The 24196-nt window shown below is 38.0% G+C and overlaps 1 protein-coding gene across 4 annotated transcripts in view; it reads right to left on the reverse strand.

The window, feature by feature from the left end:
• PLD5 (phospholipase D family, member 5) overlaps positions 1-24196 on the reverse strand; it is a 442862-nt gene that overhangs the window by 278994 nt on the left and 139672 nt on the right. For 2 of the 4 annotated variants that reach the window (XM_011955699.1, XM_011955700.1), the window contains exon 2: positions 3524-3667. In XM_011955699.1, coding sequence (XP_011811089.1) covers positions 3524-3573 — 50 coding nt within the window. In that variant the 5' untranslated portion in view covers positions 3574-3667. The remainder of the gene's footprint in view (positions 1-3523; positions 3668-24196) is intronic. The other 2 variants (XM_011955697.1, XM_011955698.1) reach the window with 1 other exon arrangement.

The following is a 24196-nucleotide window of genomic DNA, read 5'->3' on the forward strand; positions in this document are numbered from 1 at the left end:
TTTAAGGAAAATGAAATTAAAAGAGCTTTCATAACCCATTAAGGGTGAAGAGATGTCCCATGCCGAATTTATTCTTTTCACTATGTCAGGTCACTCTCCCAGACCCTCTCTGACATCCCCATTTTATTAGTCCGTTTTCACACTGCTGACAAAGACATACCTGAAACTGGGAATAAAAAAGGGTTTAATTGGACTTACAGTTCCACTGGGCTGAGGAGGCCTCAGAACCATGGCAGGAGGTGAAAAGTTGCAGTAGCAAGAGAAAATGAGAGAGAAGCAAAAGCAGAAACCCTGATAAATCCATCAGATCTCGTGAGACTTATTCCCTATCTGGAGAATAGCACGGGAAACATGGCCCCCATGATTCAATGACCTCCTTCTGGGTCCTTCCCACAACATGTGGGGATTCTGGGAGATACAATACAAGTTGAGGTCTGAATGGCGCACAGCCAAACCATATCACCCATTGTAGTTGTGACCATGACCACCGTAAATTGCCACAACAGTCTCACGACTCTACTGTAACTCCTTGTGCAGTCTCTTGGTGCTCTGCTGATAGGGGATGAATAAAATAATTCAATTCATATCTTCCCCAAGCTTACAGTTAGTAAGTAGTAGGAGCAAGATTTGAATTCAGATCTTCCTAATTTCAAAGTCCATGGTTGTTAACTGTGTTAGGCTAGCTTGGAAGTGGAGTTGCTTGCTGGCAGGTAGGTGTGAGGGTGAAGTGGACATTAAATGTATTGACTTGAAATGCTTAAAAAAATGGCAAGGCTAGAGTCTTGGGAAGTAAATTCTTAAGTTGCTAAAAACATTGGCAAGGGATGAGATGGATGGGTGGAGGTCTGTTAGCCAGGCACGAAAGGCTCACTTCTCAGGAAATGATTGAGGAACTCCAGAAACATTGCATCCACCTGGAGTACCCTCCGTTGGCAGAATATGACTTCCAGAAGGATTCTGTCAACCCTGATGTCAACACTGACCTAAAGCCCACAGCTGTCCTCAGACCCTATCAGGAGAAGAGCTTGTGGAAGACTGAATCAAATTCAAATGAGAATAATCCAGAAAAGGTGGTGAAACAACAGGTTGGAAATTGGATTGGGGTATAAGGAGATGCAGTAACCCTACCTCCTCATCCTGTGCATTGGAGAGAGGAGCCAAGGCAGAAACTTCCTGGGGATGAAGTTAGGGGAAGCAAGACACCAGTTCTAGGGCAGACATACAAAAAGCGCATGTTGTAATGTCTGAGAATGCAGAACAGAAACCCAGGGCACAGGGCAAGAAGCTGCAGAGGAAAGACCTAGAGGGGACATATGTTTTGGAAAAGATATCTCTCTCTCTCTCCATATATATATATATATATATATACACACACACACACACACACACACACACACACGTGCACACACATACATACAAAAACACATATACACGCATATATATACATATATACAATCATATATCATATACAATATCACATATATATATGACATATGTTATCTAGTAACCAGGGTAGTGAGTCCAACCACCCACAGGAAAAGAGAATGCGTAGTAGCTAGAATAATATTTTCTAGATGGTGGGAGAAGTAGTATTAAGTAATTAGAATTTAGTTACTGATTGGAAGAAGAAATAGCCAGACCCCAATTCCAGTTACATGAGTTAAAAATAAAAATTAAAGCAAATTTTAGCTTCCTCCAAGTTAAAAAATAATGACTGCTGTTGAAAATTACCAATACCTGGTAATGTGCATTGAAATGATCAGGCATTTTGTTTTAAGGAAGCTGCTATGGTTTGATCTCCATGAAATTGCTTTCTAGGTGTTCGGGTTTGCATTTAAAATACATAGCACTCTTCACTTTAAGGTGCGGAGAGAGAGAAGCAGTGTGTTCTCACTCAATAAATATGAGTCATGGTCCCCTTGTCTATGTATATTTGACATGCAACAGCATTAGCAAAAGATGACAGTAATCTACTGTTCTTCTGTTGCTTTCATTACAGTAATCACGAAACAATTTTTCACCTAAATCCAGTCTGGAAAGTAAATGTATTTACGAAATACCTTTTTTTTTATTTCCAGCTTTTAAGTTCAGGGGTACACGTGCAGGATGTGCAGGTTTGTTACCTAGGGAAATGTGGGTGATGGTTTGCTGCACAGATCATCCCATCACCCAGATATTAAGCCCAGCATCCATTAACTATTCTTCCTGATGCTCTCTCTCCTCCCCCTATGACCCTCCAACAGGCTCTGGGGTGTGTTGTTCCCCACCATGTGTCCATGTGTTCTCATCATTTAGCTCCCACTTATAAGTCAGAACATGCACTATTTGGTTTTCTCTTCCTGCCTTAGCTTGCTAAGGATAATGGCTTCCAAAGCCATGCATGTCCCTACAAAGGACGTGATCTTGTTCCTTTTATGGCTACATAATATTATGGAATACCTTTCTAACATGAAGGAAGAAAATCTAAAATGTGTATTGATTCCTTTCTTGTACGCTCTGTTCTGTATATAATGCCTGTTGCCTAGTAACTAGACTATAAGGTACCATAGGTTTAAAAAAAAAAATGCCAATTGTCTTTTCAGAACATTTCCTGCACCAGAACATTCAACCTCAAAGCAAAATATCCAGGATAAAACTCACATATAGATTATAAGGTTGTTGTTTACTTTACGTTAGGAAAGTGGCGGGGGGGTCTTAGGCTAATGCTTTCCATTGGGGAAATATAACAATTTAAATTTATTATAAGCTCTAATTCATAATTACTGTTGTAATTTTGTGGCCTCACTTCAGCTTTGCGGCAATATGTATATAAAAATAGACCTCTTATTTATCTGCCTGTTTTTGATACTTTTCTTCACCCTCCCCGAATCTGAAAAAGCAGTAGCAGCTCAGAGAAGAATTCGATGAGGAGATTTCTGGGGTTGAGACTACGCTGTGAGGTCTCTGCTGGTCAGCAATGGCCCCCAGGAAATGTCTACTTAATGTAACTGAAGAGACGTAATGCATACATAAAAGAGTAAAGCTATTGTAGTTTCTAGATTAAAAACAAACTGTGTGCTAAACTGGAACAGGTTGAGGAGCCCTGTGTCTTCTCATAGACACACTTACTTCCTCAATCCCTAACTTTAAGTTAGAATTTTCCCTGAGACATGTATTTTTTAACTGGCATTTGATGGAACAACTAGCACAGCATTCTTTGTCCGCTGGGTCACTCATTTTTACAGGCTCATCATAGAACACCCAAAACAAACCTCATATACAGTAGTCTCTAGAAATGCAGACTGTTACAAAAATTTTTTGTTGCCCACCAGCCTGTACAGAATATGACCAGACTGTAAAGTGAATTCAACGATTACTCATTACATGCCCTAAAAGTAAGAGCACCAGTGGACAGACTCACGCCTCAGCTTAAGCCAAGGGGAGCCTGGATGACTAACATGTGTTTATGTATTTTCTTCTCCATTATTCAAGGCCCTCTTTGGATTTCTTGCCCACCCCCTAAAAGAGAATTTTTGTTTGTTACCTCTTACCGACATTTATTTTGGCAATTTTTTTCTGAGAGTCCATCCTCATCCTCTCCCATGATGTCCACAGCTGAAAAGATCAGTGCAACGAGAATGGCGAAGCAGCACACCAGGGCGAAGATCACGATGCACTTCTGCTGGGACTGAAAGAGGAAACAAAGAGAAGTAAGCGGTGCTGCTTTTCTCTTGGGAAACTCAAGATGTGCCAACTTCTCAACATTCCATGAAAAATGGGTGGGGATGTGATTATCACTGCCAGAGAAGGGAAAGCTCTTCTCTAGTGAACATGCCCAAGATCTTTGTGCTTATTCCTCAACACAGCCTTCAAACCCCACTTCAAGTGGCAGACCCTGTTAAATAACTCAAGTGTAGTATCCAGGCTTCTGAATGAGTTTGCTCTTCTTCTTCCTACTCAAAAGCAGTCCAGAAAAGATCACTATGATAGCTACTGTTTCAAATTAAAAATGAAACACATATGCTGGCATCACGCTGTCGATAAAAACAGTCAAACTCTGCAAAATATTTGAAGATATTTATTCTGAGTCAAATGTGAGTGACCGATGGCCCATGACAGAACCTTCAGGAGATCCTGAGACCGTATACCCAAGGTGGTGGGCCATAACTTAGTTTTATGCATTTTAGGGAGACATAAGACATCATTCAATACATGTAAAATGTATATTGGTTCAGTCCGGAAAGGCAGGACAGCTGGAAGTGGAGGCTTCCAGGTCATAGGCGGAGTCAAAGATTTTCTGATTGGCAATTGGTTGAAAGAGTTATTATCAATAGCAAGGAATGTCTGAGTTACTATAAGGGGTTGTAGAGACCAAGGATTTATCATGCAGATGAAGCTTCCAGGTAGCAGGCTTCAGAGAGAATAGACTATAAATGTTTCTTAACAGACTTAGAGTCTGTCCTATCAGCAATTCCAAAAGGGAGGAGGGCACAAATGAGGCATGTCCAGCTCCCACTTCTCATCATGGCCTGAACTCGTTTTCAGGTTAACTTTGGAATGCGCTTGGCTGAGAAGAGGGTTCCATTCAGATGGATGGGGGGAGTTTGAATTTTATTTTTGGTTTACAATGTGTTATTTAACTGACATTGTTTACTTTAAAACTCTGAAAGCAGACATAACTCTTGATATGATTTTCACTTAGAAATACAAGATGAATGTCCAGGTGGTTAAAGTCACTCACATACACATCATTAGGCCCAAGTATTATAATTTGAGTTATTTCTCTCTCTACGGGCTCATGGCTAAAAGTGGCCAAAGACATGGCCATGAAAACTGGGCAGGAGCAGTGACCACTGCAACAAATTATTTTGTCTGCTTTCCCTCTGCTCAGTCTGAATATTTGTGCACACCCAAAATTCCTATGTTGAAACTTTAACCTCCAAGGTGATATTAGGAGATGGGGATTTTGGGGAGGAGATTAGGTCATGAAGGCAGAGTTCTGCCCTCATGAATGAGTCTCAGAGATGGGAATGGTGGCATGCACCTATAGTCCCAGCTAGTAAGGAGGCTGGGGTGGGAGGATTGCTTGATTCCAGGGTTTTGAGGCTGCAATGCATGATGACCGTGCTTGTGAACAGCCACCACACTCCAGTGTGGGCATAATAGTGAGAATTTGTCTCTAAAAGGAAAAAAAAAAGGCCTTAAAGAGCTCCCTTGCCCCTTCTATCATGTGGGGATACAGCAAGATGGCACCATAAATGAAAAAGGATATGGGCCCTCATCACATGCCAAATCTACCAGCATCTTGATCTTGGATTTCCCAGCCTCCAAAACTGTGAGAAACAAATTTCTGTTGTGTATAAGCTACCCAGTTTATGATATTTTGCTATAGCAGCCCAAAGAGACCAAGATAAATTCGATAAATTCTGGATGGAGAAAGGAGGAAAAGCAATTTTAAAAGTCTATGCACAGCTTTTAAGGGTTATTTACAGAGGTGAAAGGGTCATCTTTCATCAGGCAGCCATGTATACATCACTCTCTTAGTGATAAATATTTGTATACACACATACACACACACACAGCTCAGAGCTTTTCTGAAACCAGCTGACTTTGCATCCTTTTACCACCCTGCTTCACTTTATCACTAAAGCCACATGATTTCCTAAGAATCCAAGAAACTTCCCAAACTCAGAGTCCAGGTCACCTAGAGCTATCCTTAAATGACAGATTGTAGTTAGAAATAGATGTAGTCAAGTCAAAGGAATTAACGGTGTTTCTGTTTCTGTGACCAGGCACTATCAGCCCACACGAGTGCTTCATTTTTGTTTCAAACCCTCCTTCAGGCCTCATCTCCTATTGCAACCTCAATCCAAGTCCGTTCCTGCCTGTCATGTTTTCTTACCCCTCACTCAAACATGAGGTGATGAAAGCCAAAGAAAGATACAATCATTATTCTTTTACCCTAGACCCCGCTTATCTATAAGACATGGATTCTGTTTTATTCTTTTTTTTTTTTTTTTGCCTTTTGAGATGGAGTTTCACTATTGTTGCCCAGGCTGGAGTGCAATGGCACGATCTCAGCTCACCACAACCTCCACTTCCCAGGCTCAAGCGATCTCCTGCCTCAGCCTCCTGAGTAGCTGGGATTACAGGCGTGCACCACTATGTGCAGCTAATTTTGTATTTTTAGTAGAGACGGGGTTTCTCCATGTTGGTAGACTGGTCTCGAACTCCTGACTTCAGTTGATCAGCCCACTTCAGTCTCCCAAAGTGCTGGGATTACAGGCATGAGCCACCATACCCGTCACTGTTTTATTCTTTCTATCCTCGAGCCAACAGCACAACCCTGATAAATAGAAGGTGTTCAAGAAATAATTATTGTATAAATAGTGAATGAACGAAACGAAAATTACAATGGCATATAATATGGTGTGGCCGTGTCCCCACCCAAATCTCATCTTGAACTGTAGTTCCCATAATCCCCATGTGTCATGGGAAGGACTAGGCAGGAGGTGACTGAATCTGGGGGCAGGTTTTTCCCATGCAGTTCTTGTGACAGTGAATAATCTCATGAGATCTGATGGTTTTATGAAGGGCAGTCCTCCTGCACACGCTCTCTTGCCTGTCCCATATAAGATGTGCCTTTGCTCCTCCTTCACTTTCCACCTTAATTGTGAGGTCTCCTCAGTCACGTGGAACTGTGAGTCCATTAAACCTCTTTCCTTTATAAATTACCCAGCCTTGGGTGTGTCTTTATTAGCAGCGTGAGAACGGACTAATACAGCATACTTCTGAGAATGCAGAGACACAAAAAATGGTTCTCTCAAAACTCATTTGTGACCTTTTTGAAAACTGGCTTGAGTCCATGTTTTGGTGATTATAAATTTTGTATTTCATCCTTTTTTACTTTCTGCTGGTGCTACAGGCAAATTCATGGGCCACATTTAGCAACTATATAAAACTTGCAGAAGAGATGTGTATTCATCTTGCCATTTTATTTTTCATCCATCCCTTATTCCTCGTCGATTTTGTTTAAAGTTTATATTTTGACAAATTATAGTTTTGTAAGGTACAAAGTGATTTTTTAAAAACATAGGTAGAATCATAAATTAAGCTATAAAACTGTCCATCACCTTAAATATTTGACATTTTTGTGATGAGAACATTGGAGATATACTCTCTTAATGATATAATGGACAGTACTCAAGTATTATCTATATTCACCATGCTATGCAACAGATCTCAAAAAGAAACAGACTTATTCCTCCAATCTTAGGCTTTGTACCCCTTTGCTTATCTCCTCATCCCCTCTACCCACCAGCCTCTGGTAACCACCATTCTACTCTCTACTTCTATAACTTCAATTGTTTTATATTCCGTGTATAAGTGAGAACATGTGGTATGTGCCTTTTTATGTTTCGCTTATCACATAGCATGTGTTCTCCAATTCTATCCATGTTGGCACAAATTATAAACTTTCTTTTTTCAGGTTGAATACTATTTCATTGTAAATACATTCCACATTTTCAAAACACCATTCATCTGTTGATGGGCACTTAGGTCAATCCCACAGCTTGGCTATTATGAATAGTGTTGCAATAAACATGGGAGTGCAGACATCTCCTCGACATATTGATTTAAAATCTTTGGGTAAATACCCAAAGGTAGGATTGCTAGATCATATGGCCAATCTAGTTTTAGTTTTTTGAGGAATCTCCATACAGTTTTCTATAATGGATGCACTAATTTACATTTCTTCCAATAGTGCGTAAGTTCCCTTTTCTCCAGGCGTTGTCAATGCTAGTCTTTTGTCCCTTTCATGATAGGCATTCTAACACATGAAAGGTGATGTCTCATTGTGGTTTTAATCGGCATCTCCCTAATGATTAGTGATACCAAACTTTTTTAATGTATCTGTTACCTATTTGTATGTCTTATTAAAAGAAATATCTATGAAAGTCCTTTACTTCTTTCTTACTCAGATTACTTGTTTTTCTTCCTATAAAGTTGAGTTTCTTATATAGTTTATTAGTTTTCTATCAGACGTATGGCTTGCAAATATTTTCTCCTAATCCCTAGGTTGTATCTTCACTCTGTTAGCTTTTTATTTGAATGTAATCCCATTTGTTTATTTTTGCCTTTGTTGCCTGTGCTTTCGAGGTGAAATCTAAAAGAGTTATCATCCAGGCCAATGTCGTGTAGCTCTTTCCCTGTTTTAGTAGTTTCACACTTTCAGGTTTTATGTTTCTTTCATCCATTTTGAGTTGACTTTTGTATATAGTGTGAGATAAGGTCCAGTTTCTTTCTTTTGCATATGAATATCCAGTTTTCTCAATACCATTTATTAAAGACAGTGCTCTTTTTCCATTGTGTATTCTTAGTACCTTTGTCAAAAATAAATTGACCACAGATGTGTGGTCAATTTGAGCGTTTTTTTAAATCATGAAAGGATGTTAAATTTTGTGAAGTGTTTTTTCTGCATGTAATGTGATGATCATGACTTCTTATTTTTTGTCAATGTGGCGTATCACATTTAATAATTTCTCAATGGGGATATATCCTTGTATACCAGGGATAGATACTATTTGATCATGGTAAATGATCCTTTTCATGTGTTGTTGAATTTTGTGAGTATTTTTTGAGAATATTTGCATCTATATTTATCAAGGATATTGGCCTGTAGTTTTCTTTACTTGTGATGTTCTTGTCTGGCTTTGGTATGGGGTAATGCTGACTTTGTAAAAAGACTTTGTAAGTATTCTTTCCTCTTTGATTTTTTAGAAAAGTCAGTGGGGAATTGGTAATAGTTCTTTAAACGTTGGGCAGCATTCAGCAGTGGGCTTTTCTTGACGAGAGATTTTTTTTATTACTGGTTCAATCTCCCCACTTGTTCTTGATCTGCTCAGATTTTGTATTTCTTTGTCATTCAGTCTTGATAGGTTATATGTGTCTAGAAATTTATTTCTAATTCTTCTAGAGCATCCAATTTGTTGGCATATAATAGTTCATAATTAGGGCATCCAATTTGTTGGCATATAATAGTTCATAATAGTTTCTTATGATTGTGTTTCTGTGGTATCAGTTGTAATGTCTCCACTTTTATTTTTGAATTTATTTATTTGAGTCTTTTCTCTTTTTTCTTAGTCCAGCTTAAGGTCTGTCAAATTTGTTTAACTTTTCAAATAACTACTCTTAGTTTTATAGTTTTATTGATCTTTCTAGTTTCTAGCTTCTATTTCATTTATTTCTGTGATAATTCTTATTATTTATTTTCTTTTGCTAACATTGGGCTTAGTTTGTTCTTTTTATGTTTTCTTAAGGGGTAACATTATTTGAAATATTTTTTCTTTTTGATATAGGCATTTATTGCTACAGACTCACCTCTTAGAACTTCTTTTGCTGCATTTCTAACTTTTGGTACGTTGTGTTTCCATTTTCATTTGTCTCAAGATGTTTATTAATTTCCCTTTTATTTTGTTCATTGATTGATTGGATATTCAGGAGCATGTTGTTTAATTTCAGTGAGTTTTCTGAAATTCTTACTGTTAACTGATTTTTAGTCTTAACCCATTGTGATCAGAAGAATACTAGATATGATTTCAATCTTCTTAAATTTGCTTAGACTTGCCTTGTGACCTAATATATGGTTTATTCTGGAAAATGTTCTGTGTGCTCTTGACAAGAATGTGTATTTGGCTGTTGTTGGTTTGGAATGTTTTGTACATGTCTGATAGGTCCATTTAGCCTGAAATGTTGCTCAAGTCCAATGTATTCTATTGATTTTATGTCTATCCAATACTGAAAGTGGTGTATTAAAATCCTCTACTTTTATTGTATTGAAATATGCCTTTCCCTTCAGATACTTTAATATTTCCTTTATAGATTCAGGTGTTACACTGTTAGGTGCATATATACTTATAATTGTTACATCCTATTGATAAATTGACCACTTTATCATTATATAATGCCCTTCTTTTGTCTTTTTTTAAATACTTTTTGACTTAAAGTCTGTTTTGTGTAGTGTAGCTATCACTACCCTTGTTCCCATTTGGTTTCCTTCTGTGTGTAAAATCTTTTTCCATCCTTTAATGTTCGATCAATGTGTTCCTTGAAAAGTGAAGTGTGTAGCTAAAGTTAAGTGGATTGTGATGAATGGACTAAATGCTATGCTCAGTACATTATATTCGATTGTGGCAAAACTAATACCTGCTTATTGTCAAAATTTGCTGCAGTGATTGTTTTTCTCGCTATGTGGGGTCTAGGGGATAGGCTTTGGGGCTGTGTGAAACATTAAGCTTCAGTTTATGGCAGATCTAGTGTCTACCTGTTGCGGAAATTCACTGCCAGTGGGTGGGGAAAGGGTTTTCTCATTCCCTAAGCAGCTCCTAGGGGTAGGGTCAAAGGCTGGACATGGAGGCTGGCTATCCACGGATTCAAGCCTAGTAGTCCTTCCCACCTCTTCTGGGAGTGACCGGCTTGACTTTGCAGGTGACCTGTGCTATCACCTGATATCTCTGATCAAGCACTGCTGGCAGGTACACTGAGCTTTCATCAAGATCTACCCACTGGTCTCCGTGGGCTCTGCTTTCTTGCTTTGTTTCAGCCTGACCCCAGGTGATCTGGCTTTGCCATACCCTCCTGTTTCCTGTTCCCTGTGAGGTGTGAGTGGAGTAGGCTTCCTGGGAAGTGTCAGAGAAGTTAGATGTCTACCTCCTCACATCTCTTTTCCGACTACAGAAAGCATGAGCACTGGGGAATCCTGTGCGGTGCTGTGCCAACTTGGGGAAGAGGGAAGGATGGCATGGTCAAAGCAAGACTGTTTCTTTTAGCTTTCAATGGGGAAATTTAGTTCCATGGAAATGAAGAAAAGCATTGACTCAGGTTTATTCCTACATTGTGGAGTTTCACCAACATATTTTTGTCTGTGGATAGTTACTATTTGATCTTTCTGTTGGAGGGAATGAAGACGGGGGCCAACTTGCCATTGTCACTTCACTAATTTTACTTTCAAGAAACGCACAGTGAACTGTTTGAGGGCTCAGGCTGCAAAATAAGATTGCTTGAATTCTGCCATTTATTGGATGTATGCTCTTAGCAAGTTATTTAGCCATATGCTTCAGATTTCTTGTCTGTAAAATGGGGATATTAATAACAGCTTCATAGAGTTATTATTAATAAAGTTAAATGAGATGCTATACGTAAAAGTACTTAAAACAATACATAGAAGATAGATAGCAGTAAATGAGTCTTTGCTATTGTTAGTATATTGTTGCATTTTTAACACTTGTATTTACGTGCCTCAAATATTTTTGGAGAAACAAGGCAAATATATAAACATTCAACAAAACTGTAACAGAGAGGCAGAGAGACAGAAATAGGAAGAAATAAGACAAAGAGAGAAGGCAAATGTTAGATGGAAATTTCCTAGAATAAAATTTTTGAGGAATTTTTCTAGTTTAGTCTCATAACTCAGAACCCTAAAGCAATGTTTCCCAAATTTAAGCATGGATCAAAATCACTTGTAAAAACATACATTGCTGGGTCCCAAGGATGTACGTGTAACAAGTTTTCAAGACATGTTCCTGCTGCTGATCCCTGGGCCACACTTTTGAACCTGGGCCCTAAAGTATCATCTAAAATAAATCCTGCTTAGTACATGTTCATCCTTCAAATTTACCTGCCTTTAGTAGTTCATTTTCAAACATTAAAAGGATCATGATAAATATAATCTAATGAAAAACATATAAATTTTGTAATTTATTTTCTTTGTGGTGGCTTTAAAAATAATTTTAAGTAAGATTTTTAAATTTCAAAAATGTTTTCTTCTGGCTGTCAGGTTTATTTATTTTAATGATATTATTTCTAAAATCGGAAAATGTTTGCTTTTAACTATGTTGAAAAAAACCCTCAAAATGTAAAAAGAAAATCACTCATAATCCTACTGAGACCTAACTGCCATTTATATTTCGTTCTTGTTCTTTCCTATATTCCATCTGCCTATCTAACAATCTGATAAAATCGTATCACGCTGTAATTAAGGTTTATATTCTGGTTTTTGCACTCGATGGTATGCTAGTGTCCTTAAATGTTTTTTCATAGCATAGTTCTAAATTTTTGCATAATATTCTAATACGTGGACATATCATCGTCTCCTTTACCCTAAAAAACTTTCAAGAAGCCACTCATCTTACAATAGAAAAAAATGATTAAACTTTTTTTCATTTTATCCAGTTTCCCTAGATATTATAAATGGAAACCATCAAAAAGAAGCTTTTAGCAAGGTTTAAAGTAACGTAATAATATTCACATTAATCTAGTCCAGAAGATACTCTAACCCAGGAAAATATAGTTAGTTATCTCAGTAACAATTCTGAAGAGAACAGCTTGAAAATACCATACCAGGTAAATAGTGAGCATTCAATGAATGAATCCTAACAAATACAATATCATTGATTTGTTTCTCTTTATTCTGAATGCTATAATAAATAGCAATAGATAAGAACTCTAGCTACTTTGTATGCTCTTGGAAGTACTTTGATAACTCTCACAAATTTATTTTAACTTCTATTAGTTTAATTTTATATTAAATTTCATTAAAAGAAATTTATTTTAACTTCTATTAGTTTAATTTTATATTACTAAATTCCATAAATTTATTTTAATTTCTCACAAATTTATTTTAACTTCTATTAGTTTAATTTTATATTATTAAATTCCATTAAAAGAAGCAGTTTAGCTAGTTATTTCCATTTTCATTTGCCAAAGAAGACAAATTCAGACTCTGATATTCATTTTTAAATATCTCCTCAGAACAATGTACTATAACAATATAAGGTCATGCCACTACTTTCCTTAGTCTCATTTCATTTCCACCTCATCAAAAGTGAAAGCTTATGTTCAAATGATAGAATAAGAGCCGCATAAATGATATCAAACTCCAGGGAACCAAGAGACATTAATTTTCAATCCTTAACAGGCAATTCCAGAAATCAATTTGAACTACCCTTTTCTGTTTTTATTGAATTTAATCAAGGGAAGCAAGTTTTAAGGAGAATCCATAAACATGTTTATAACCTAAACTTCACAAGACAAAATTTAAAATATTATTATATAGCATCAGCCAATCTGTACTTTCACAGCAGTTTACATGCATATGAAAAGAATTGCTTTCTTGGTCAAGAAGTAAATATTAAAAAATGCTAACATTCAAAATATTTGAATGTCATATCCTTAACAAATATGTTTTAACTCAAATACAGAAACAGAGATATATTATCTCTAACTAGAGAAAGTGTTAAACTTGAAATTTTCAAGCTGGGCTTTTATATCATTGAACAAGCTCTTAAAAGGAATTTGCACCTAGGCCGGGTGCAGTGGCTCATGCCTGTTGTCCTAGCATTTTGGGAGGCCAAGGTGAGAGAATTGCTTGAGGCCAAGAGTTCAAGGCTACTCTGGTCAACATACTGAGACCTCATCTCAATTTTATTTTTTATAAAAACATTTTAAACAGGAGAAAAAAGGAATTTACCTTTAGGAACCTATGACCCTAGAGGTAAAAAATGTAAATGTGCAAAAATTATCTAAAAATTATAATTATTCACATTATTTTTCATGTATTTACCATGACAATTTTCTAAAACAAAGTCATGGCCAAGTCTTACAAATAATACTTTTTATGTGTACAGTTCTTAAAATCTACAAAGCTGAAAGTTCTAGTAGAATTATTCCCTACACGAAAAATATGCACACTGGGACTCAAAGACATTTGGCTATTAAGCTGTCCAAGGTGAACCAAACAGTAGGAGACAGTCTGGGTATTTAATTTAGGTCTAGAAATCCAAAATCTCTATGTCTGTTTTATAGATGCAGACTTTTCCCTTTTTCATTTCTTCATTTTCTAACTTAATTTTCACTATAGTTATTGTTATTATTATCAGTTTTTGTTAACTTTCCATGGTGGTCCATTAGTGTAGAAACTAAGGTTGAACATCTGTGGAGATATGGTATTCCTGGCCCTGTAGGCCTTTCCTATGATTCCAGATGTGCTGTTATCTTGAGCCCCTAGTGATGTTCCCAAAGGAAGCAGATCACCCAGTAGATCCAGAGTAATCTCATCTGGTGACTTATCAAATTTCTGGATAATAACTACATTCTGGAATCATACCAGAAAGTCTAGACCACAAATGGCTTAGAGGCATTTCTCTAAAATCCTTATAACAGAGTTAGAACTTCATTTCCTACATATATTTCCATGATCCTTAGGGCTCTGTCTTAGGATTTTCTCTTCTCATTCTGTACCCCTTTCCTGAGGGACTTTAATTTACTCCCAAGGCATCCCTTGCTGTATATACCAGTAACCTGCAAATGTACATCACCAGCCCAGAGCAGCCTGCTGAGGGCCAGACTCACACTGAGTGAGCTTGCTTGCCATGGCACAGAGAAGCAGGACCTCGAAAGAGTCCATCAAAATCCCTAAGTTGAGGAGAAAGAGTTGGGATTTTAGAAAGGCTAGAGTTGACAGGGCAGAATACCAGAGAGAGAAAAATCCTCACAGAAAAGCGGTGAAGATCTTCAGGTCTCCTTGAGTCTTTAGCTGAGTGCTGATCAGCACACAGCTGTGAGGAGCTACCTGACACCTGCGACATACCTGCCTGGAAGGAGCAGGTGGAATAATCGCCAACCCACACACAAGGCCAGAAAGAGTTGGCGTTCCACTCAGAGTGGACACATATCTTGTAATACATTAGAAGTAGAGTAATTAGAAAGGTACTGACTGGAAAATAAAACAGAAAACAATGAGCCCTAGACTCATGGCTGCTTTGGTCTCTCCTTAAGGGAAAAAAAAAAAATCATAAAAAGCAAGCCTCAAATTTGGGCATGGTGGCCTGTGAACAGCACTCCACTCCAGCCTGGGAAACATGGTGAGGCCCTGTCTCTTTAAAAAAAAAAAAAAAAAGCCTCAAAAAACCCAAATTGTTCACCAGTGAGTAGTAACTATACCTCATAACAAAACTAAAGAATATTTTTAAAAATATGATAATATCCAGCACAGAATAAAATCAAATTCACAGCCTCTGGCATCTAGTAATTTCTACCAGACATGCCAAGAAACTATGATCCACAGTGAGAAAAATAATTAAGCAATTGAAGTCAACTCAGAAATGACAAAGATTAGTAGACACAGATATTAAAGCAAATACTGTAACTATACTGTAACTATATTCTATATGTTTGAGAAGCTAAGTATACTACAGAGAGACTTTAAAGGATATAAAAAAAGACACACATTTAAATTCTAGAAATGATAAATACACTGAATGGGATTAATAGCAGATTAGACACAACATGTGAAAAGATTAATGAACTCCATGAAAAGACAAATAAACAACAGTAGATTGAACAGAATATCAGTGACAACACAAAAAATCTAATATATATGTCCTTGCAGCCTCTGAAAGAGAGGAAGAGACAGAAAAAATATTTGAAAAATATGATGGTCAAAAGTATCAAAATTTGAGAAAGATGTAATAAAGTAATTTTACAATGGAAAAGGGGTAAATTCACCAAAAGGACAGAATAGAACTAAAGTCTTATGCACCTAATAAGAGAGCTTCAAAATACATAAAGCAAAAGCTAATAGAACTTGAAGAGAAATTTAAAAGTCTTCAATTATTTAGTGACTTTGAAACCCCTTTCTCATTAGTGAATAGAACTAGTAAACAACATTTCAATATGTACATAGAAGAAATAAAAAATACTATCAACCAGCTTCACTGAACTGACATTTATGGAGCACTCCACTAAGTAAATAGTAGAATTCCTTTATTTAAGAGCACATAGAACATTTAACAAAATGGATCTTATTCTAGGCTGTAAAACAAGTCTCAATCAAGTTAAAACAATTTTAGAAAGCCAGGAGCAGCAGTGGCTCACATCTGTAATCCCAGCACTTTGGGAGGCCTAGGTGGGCAGATCACTTCAGGCCAGGAGTTTGAGAACAGCCTGGCCAACATGGTAAAGCCCCATCTCTACTAAAAATACAAAATTAGCTGAGCAAGGTGGCATGCACCTGTAATCCCAACCACTTGGGAGGTTGAGGCATGAGAATCGCTTACACCCAGGAGGCAGAGGTTGCAGTGAGCCAAGATCGTGCCACTGCACTCCAGCCTGGTTGACAGAGAAAGACTCTTTCTCAAAAAAGAAAAGAAAGAAAAAAGAAGAGAGAAGAGAAAGGCTTTAAATGATAAATGTATATTTTAAAAACGTAAAAAGGAAAAAGAACAAATTAAACTCAAGTAGACAAGGGAATAGAAATAATAAAGAGCAGAATTCAATAAAAGAGAAAACAGAAAACAAAACCATGCACACAAACATCAGTGAATCTGAAGTCTGATTCTTTGAAGCTGTCGATAAAATGGATCAACTTTTAGCAATACAGATAAGAGGAAAAAAAAGAGAAGATACAAATTCCAAATATCTCTATAAGAAACAGGACACCAAAGCAGATCCTACACAAAATAAAAAATAAGAGGATGCTAAGAACAAATTCACGATAAGAAATTTATCAGGGTAGATAAAATGAACAACTTTTTGTAAGATAAAAGTTACTAAAGCTCCTTTTCCAATTACCATAACATGAGAAGCCATGAGCAGTAAACTCTCTCAGGACACCCTGTATGCGGTGGTGCAGAAGGCCCTGCATAGGGACCAGTGCAAGCGCCCCAAGTTTTTGGAGACTGGAGTTGCAGATAAGTTTGATGAACTATGACCCCCAGAAGGACAAATGCTTCTCGGGCATCATCAGGCTTAAGTCCACTCCCCGCTCCAAGTTCTCTGTGTGTGTCCTGGGGAAACAGCAGCACTGTAATGAGGCCAAGGCTGTGGATATCCCACACGTGGACATCGAGGTGCTGAAAAAACTCAACCAGAATAAGAAACGGGTCAAGAAGCTGGCCAAGAAGTAGGATGCCCTTTTGGCATCAGAGTCTCTGATCAAGCAGATCCCGTAAATCCTAGGCCCAGGCCTACATAAGGCTGACACGTTCCCTTCCCTGCTGATACACAGTGAAAATGAAGTGGATGAGGTGAAGTCCACAATCAAGTTCCAGATGATGAAGGTGCTGTGTCTGGCTGTGGCTGTTGCCCATGTAAATGTTACAGACAATAAGCGTGTGTATAACATTCACCTGACTGTTGACTTCCTGGTATCATTACTCAAGAAAAATTGGCAGAATGTTTAGGTTTTATATATCAAGCACACTATGGGCAAGCCCCCAGTGCCCATAATTAAGACACATTCGAATAAATTCTACTGCCACCAGTCAAAAAAGAAAAATTATGAAAGCTCACTCAAAAAAGATAGATAACCCAATTACCCTTATATCAATTAAAGTAAATGAATTTTTAGTTAAAAACCTTTCTGCAGTAAACACTCCAGGTTTAGGTGGCATCACTAGTGAGTTCTGTCAAACATTTGAGAAATAAATAATGCCAATTCTATTCAAGATATCCCAAAAAATAAAAATGAAAAAAGCTTCCCAATTCATTCTATGAGGTCAGCATTACATTGATACAAGAAGCAGACAAAGACTTAAATATGTTTCTTGTCCTACTGTTTTATGATACACTATTGAAGAAACCATGCCTCTACATTCATTTATTTAGCAGATGTGCATTTAATGTCTTCTCTGTGGAAAGAGGAATATGAGGATCTGCAAAGATCATGACCTCAACAGGGAAGAGAAATTTTCCATTTCCTCTTCAAATTATTTATAAAAATTGCAAAAGGTCTCTGTCTACCTCAGCTTGCCTTTAATTGAAAGATCAATCATCAGTTACACAGTTTTCTTATTTTCCCATGCCTAACTAAAGTGATCTCATGGCACTAAAGGATGTTTTTGTTTTAGGAAATTCTCGTTATTTTTACTGGACCAGTAATGAAAATGATTTCTGCAGCGAACTAGATGGTTTAATCTTTTTCAAGGAGTTGTATTTACACTGGTGCAAAAGTGATTGCAGGTTTTGACATTAAAAATAGTGGTAACAAATTACCATTTGTAATTGATAATTTATTGCCATTACTTTTAGTGGCAAAACCCACACTTGCTTTTCTGGTAATAAATGCAGCATTGGGTATACACTAGTTCATTTTCTACCTTTAGTCTCTTTCACTAAATTGAGCTCCTTGAGTTCTAGGATCTTGCCTAGATTCATAATGCCTGGCAGACATGTTCAATAAATATTTGTCAAATGAATGATGAATAAGTGAATAAATTAAAAAAACAGCAGAGGCTAATAAATCAATACTTTTTGTGTTTTACCACTCTGGTTATTTATTTATTTATTTATTTTTACTACTTATAAACGTTCGTTGATTTCCATAACAGAAACATATTGATTTGCAAAATTACAAGTGCAAAATGTAAAACACTCTGAGCTCATATTAGCATACAAAAGAAAATAATATGTGGTACAGAGGGCATCTTTTTTAAAATAACAGGACCCAGAATGGAAATTAAATTTGAATGAAGATGTTAACTGTGCACAGAGGCCTACTCTACTCCCCATCTTATAAAAAATTCTTATAAATGAAGAACAGATGCAGTATTATAATAATAATTTTAAAATGAATGTTGACAACTAGAAGGAGTTCCACCTATGGACAAGAAATTTTAAAGATTTAGTGGAAATTGGATTGACCAAGGAGATCAGAGTCCTCAGACACACATAGGAAAATTCAAACTGCTATAATGTAAGCAGAGCTCTAAGTCTAGAGGCAACAGAGAGTCAGAAATGGAAAGAGCCCTGGAATGACTGGCGCAGTGATGAACTGGGAAACTGTATATGGAGCTGATGGGCCAGTCATCCCTCTCCTCCTACCCCCTCCTTCTGCCCTCTCTGTTGAGCAGCACAAAACAGATGTGTTTTAACTCACAAATTCAAATGAATAGGGCGATTCACAGCTATGAATAGGGCAATTTCCTCAGAGAGTGAGAACTCCCAGAAGGGCACTACTAGCACGTGAATGCCTCACATCTCAGCAGCATACTCAGTCTCTCGTATGAAACCTGGAGACAAACTCCTAGGCTCAACCCTCATCCAGAGACATGCAAATAGGAATACACAAACGTGGAGGTGCGCAAGTAACTAAAAATATCCAAAAATTTGAGAAAAGCCAAAATCATGAAAGAGATACTGAACCCAGCGGTAAAAGCAAACTCTGGAGAAAATAAAGCCAACAGAGGTCACAGGTGAACCCTTGAAAATAAGAGTCAAGTTCTCAGGAGAATGAAAGAAGTTGCCCCGGTGAAACATCAGAAGAGATGATTATGAAAAGATTACCAGTTAGAGATCTTAGGAATTATAAACCTCAGCGGATGGCCCAAACAGCAAATGGATACAACTTGAAAGTAAATTTATGTTCTTGATTGAATCAAAGGAATTCTTCCAGAATGCAAAGCAAAAAGGACAAAGTCCTGTTAACATAATTAATTGGAAGGCCATTAGACTGAGGCAATTCCACTGCCTACATCAGCAAACTGAAACTCCACTCATTGTAAACAGTTAAAACAAACAAACAAACAAACAAACAAACTTGAGCTTATTCAGTCAGAAATGGCCAACTAACCTCTAAGGAGGGATTTTGCTGGAATGATTCAACTAAGCCTACTGCTCCACTGCAACCAACCAAATATTTTCTTTCCCTTGCTCCCGTATTCACCCTATAAAAGCCTTCTCCTTCATTCCCCTTCATCGGAGCCCTGAACCACCTGCATTCTGGAACTGCCTAATTCATGAACCAATAAAGCTGCCTCAATGTCTGGGGTGACATTTGAGGTTCACTGTCTCACAGTCATAGAGATCAAGGATGTGGACACACAAAGAGTAAGGTCAGGAGTGAAAATTTAATAGGCAAAAGAAAGAAAATAGCTCTCTGTTACAGAAAGGGGTCCTGGAAAAATGAGTTGCCAATCCGCAGTGAAACGCAGGGTTTTTATAGATGAGCTAGTGAAGACGTGGTGTCTGATCTACATAGGGCATGAAAAACCAGTTAGGACCAGGTGTGCCATCTGCATCGGGCATGGATCTCTGATAGCTCCCACGCCAATCTTTTATTATGCAGCAGGGTTCTCTGCCTGAGCTTCTCCATGTTTTCCATTTCTTTCTTAACTGTACACGTGCTGACAACAAGGGGAAGGTGGAGCCCCATGGTGGACATGCCTGGTCCCAAGCAGCCCTTTTCCATTGGTGTAGCTGCAGGCTTCCTCCCATGCAAGCTTCCAGCTTCCTTATTTGTGTTTGCAGCTCCATCTTTCAGGATGCTCTTTGTTAGAAGAGAATTAATTTCTTGGGTTGCTTTTTGTTAGAAAGAAAGCTCTGCCGAGGACTCTTTTGCCCTCACTGTCTACCTAATTTCTTTCTATCTCCTGTGTCACCACTGTTTGCTCAAATAAACTCTTTCATATTTAACGTGCCTCAGTTTCTCTTTCAATAGTCCTAACATGTATGAGTGTAAAGGATAAAACTCAAGAGAACCAGAGAATCAATCCAGAAAGGTTGGCATCCATCAAAAGTTCCTCAATGAAAGAATACTGAGAATGTAGGATTGGCAATATTCAAAGAAATGGAGAAAGGAAAACTTTAATAGTGAAAAATGTATGTCTTCCAAGTAAGCACATCATTTTGCATGTGAGTTTGGAAACAATTCAAAATATTGAGAACTGTAATGGGTGGAGGTTGGGGAAATAGGCATTGGGTTAAAAATGCAAACTGGCAGAGCTTGCTTAGATAGCAATTTGGCAGTTTTTATCATAATTTTAAATGTACATATTTTGACTCAGAAATTCCACTTCCAATACTTAATTTTACAGAAGTGTTTACACATGTGCATAAAGATAACAACAAGGATGGTCACTGCAGCATTATTTGTGAAAAAAATGGGAAAATTAATCTATCAACAGAGGATTCCTACAATACAGTCATTTTATGAAATATTATGAAGCCACTAAAATGTGCATCTGTTTATAAACAAAGATTCAATGGAATCACATAAAACTATTGACAGTAGTTATCTATCAGGAAGAGAGGTTTTGTGAGGTCAGAGGAGTTGCCATGTTAAAGATGTTCATGGTTTGCTCTGCATTTTTCTGTATCATTTGGATATTTTACATTAGCCCTGAATCTCAACCATCTCTTATGGCAATGAGAAAGACAGCTGTGTATTCTTGGACTATTCCACCTCAAGGCAAGTTATTTATCCATAGTTCAATTTTCCTAAGACACAACTGAGCACTAACCAGCACTACCCCCGGGGGGTCTGCATTCACTTAAAGTTCTTCCAGTTATGAAGCAGAGGTAGATACTATCCCAAGTTTCACAAATTACAGGGGACAACTGGAGAATGACAGAACGGTAGAACACAGAGAACACCCAGAGATGATCGACTTCAACCCTCCATTTTATGTTTTTCTGGATAAGAAAACTTCTGGGAGTAGAACACTGGTGACTCAGTTGTGTATTATTTTCTTCGCCAATGCTTAACTCACACAGCAACAAACAGAAAGAGCCATCAAGTTTGCAAAAGACAAAGGGCACCAAAGAGGCACTCTCAGTCTGCAGTGATAGTCTGTGACTTGAAGTCAAGCACACCCAGGGCTAGGGTGGAAGAGACCCTTGGAAAGTAAATGAACTTACTTAGTTCCTTGCTTTCTACCTGCAGCCACTGGTGGCATTAGGCAAGAGAAGAAAAACGTGTTTCATCCCATCTAAAATACTTTGTGGGCACCTAACACTTGTTATGATGCACTGTGCTAATACTGACAATTCAGAAATGTGGCCCCATTCTTAAGAGAGTCTCTGCCCTTAAGGACCTTACGGGTGAGGGGTGAGAAGTGAGGAGTGAGAGGGTGAGAGAGTGAGAGAGAGAGAGAGAGGCAGAGAAAATAGACGTGCCATTGTAATAGTACAGAGGGCTGAGTCAGGGGCCAGGGGTAGGGGCATTAATGGCTGTGTTTGTGACCCATTTCACAGAAGAGTTCCACTTGAGTAGACCAGTTCTGGTGTCTCCCACCCTTCCTTCCACGCACTCCTCATTCCTGCAATAGAGAATTACGGATTCCCTCTGTATTCACTATAAAGCGAAATAAGCTATTTTGAATGTTAGTGAATGCACAAGAACACCCTGTCAATGTCAATAGGAAGAGCCAATACTTAGATAAAAATTACACTTTCATGTTCTCTGTCTCCCTCTCCTATATTAAAGATAAAAGTGAACCAAAAAATGACAAGATGTCAACTGGTCTTTGATAAGCTGAGGGCTATTTTGGCAACCTGTATCCTGCACTCTTTTTAACAAGCTGAAAAGTCTTTGAATCTTGCGATATATCAAAATAAGTCCAAGTTCTTTCAACTTTCTGTAATAGGAGATTTATTCTGATGTCCATCAATTATGATTGTTTTATGTTTCTTTTCTAAATTACCTGTTTTCTGGTCACTGAAAAGGTTGGTATTTCATCCAGTTAAGGGACAAAAACACTGCTGACAAAACCCAACAATCTTTATTTTGAACTCATTAAAAAGCAAAGACAAAGTTAAGATTGACCTCGGGTGTAACTGGCAAGTAATGAAGACGCAAACTTTATCTTCAGTAGCTCTAGTGTTCAGTTTCTACTTATTTTAGAAGGAACACACACATGCACACACTTTTATAAGAGTGCATTGAGAGGGGCTTAGAGTCAGGGTGAGAAGGAACTTTTAAACCATCTAATCTAACTTTGCTGTCAGTAGAGAGACCTGGTCTTCTGCACTCCTGACTGATGAGATCTTCCTTCTCTGCTTGGATGCTATGAGCTACCAAAACTCACTACTTAACAAGACAGCACTGATTTCTGGAAAGTTCCTATTGACATGGGAAGACAGGTGATGAACAGAAGCATATTGAATCATCAAGACTAAACACCTTTCCCTATCACCTCTGCCCTAACTCCTTTCTCCATCCCTTGTCTCCCTCCGTCTTTCAATCTCTCTCTCTCTGGAACTCCTTTTTTTAAAATCCCTTCACCACTTTCCAAACCCACCACTGCTCTTGTTCTCTTTCAAATCTCCCAGTGCTCTCTGACACCAGAACCTCTTCTTGATTCAATGCCCAATCCAGGGCAGAGCTTGCATGGGGCTTTCCCTGCAGAAGAAACGATCTCTTTGCTCTGATTACAAGGAGCCCACAGAAATATACAAATGATGCCATCCTGAGGCAATAGATAATGAAATGCAATCTTATAATATAGAGTGACCTCACTGGTAGAAGGAAGAAAGGAAGAAGTTAAACATTTTAGTTTTTTGCCTGCTTTTTTTTTAAAAAAAGCTTTTTTTTATTATACTTTAAGTTCTGGGGTACATATGTAGAACATGAAGGTTGGTTACATAGGTATACATGTGCCATGGTGGTTTGCTGCACCCATCAACCCATCATCTACATTAGGTATTTCTCCTAATGCTATCCCTCCCCCCATCCCCCATTCCCTGACAGGCCCTGGTGTGTGATGTTCCCCTCTCTGTGTCCATGTGCTCTCACTGAAGATGTAGAGGACCTCACATCACTGAAGGAATAAAAATGTAGCCTGTGGCTCCTGTATATTCCTAAATTTCCCTTCTCTTCATCATTATTATTTTTTAAATGTATCTGTTTTTTCAAAGGCTCAGGTAAAAGCCCATCATAAGCCATGTCCACAGCACAGCTATTTCCACACACCGGCAGGATGATCTCTAAAAGCCCGGCTTTGTGGAGCCAGGTAGATATAAGGATGTCTGAACAAAGCAGCACATTGAGCCACAAAGTTTTCTCCAGTCGCTGTTCATACAGCAGTCACTATCGACAAGGAGAGTGCAGGTTTACTATGGTCACAAGGTGAAAGAAAGGTCTGAGGAGTTGCTGTCAGGCTATTCATAATCCTCCTCTGTTTTAGTCGTTGATGGCAATTGCTCATCAATTCTTTGTGCTCCTGTACCACAACATATTTATTATGCCCTCAAAGGCAACACAAACCACCTAAACTCCTAAAACACAAAATAAGTTATTAGAAGATCACAGAACCAGGAAAATGAAAAGGATAGGCATGGTTTACATATGCGTTCTTCCTCTTTCCTGGGAGAAATGCTTTTTCAGTTCCTCCATCAATCAGAGAGGCTAACATTATCCTTCATCAGCAAGGTTTTTGTGTGG

This window comes from Colobus angolensis, unplaced genomic scaffold (assembly GCF_000951035.1).
Source record: "Colobus angolensis palliatus isolate OR3802 unplaced genomic scaffold, Cang.pa_1.0 Scaffold40, whole genome shotgun sequence".
Taxonomy (NCBI): Eukaryota; Metazoa; Chordata; class Mammalia; order Primates; family Cercopithecidae; genus Colobus; species Colobus angolensis.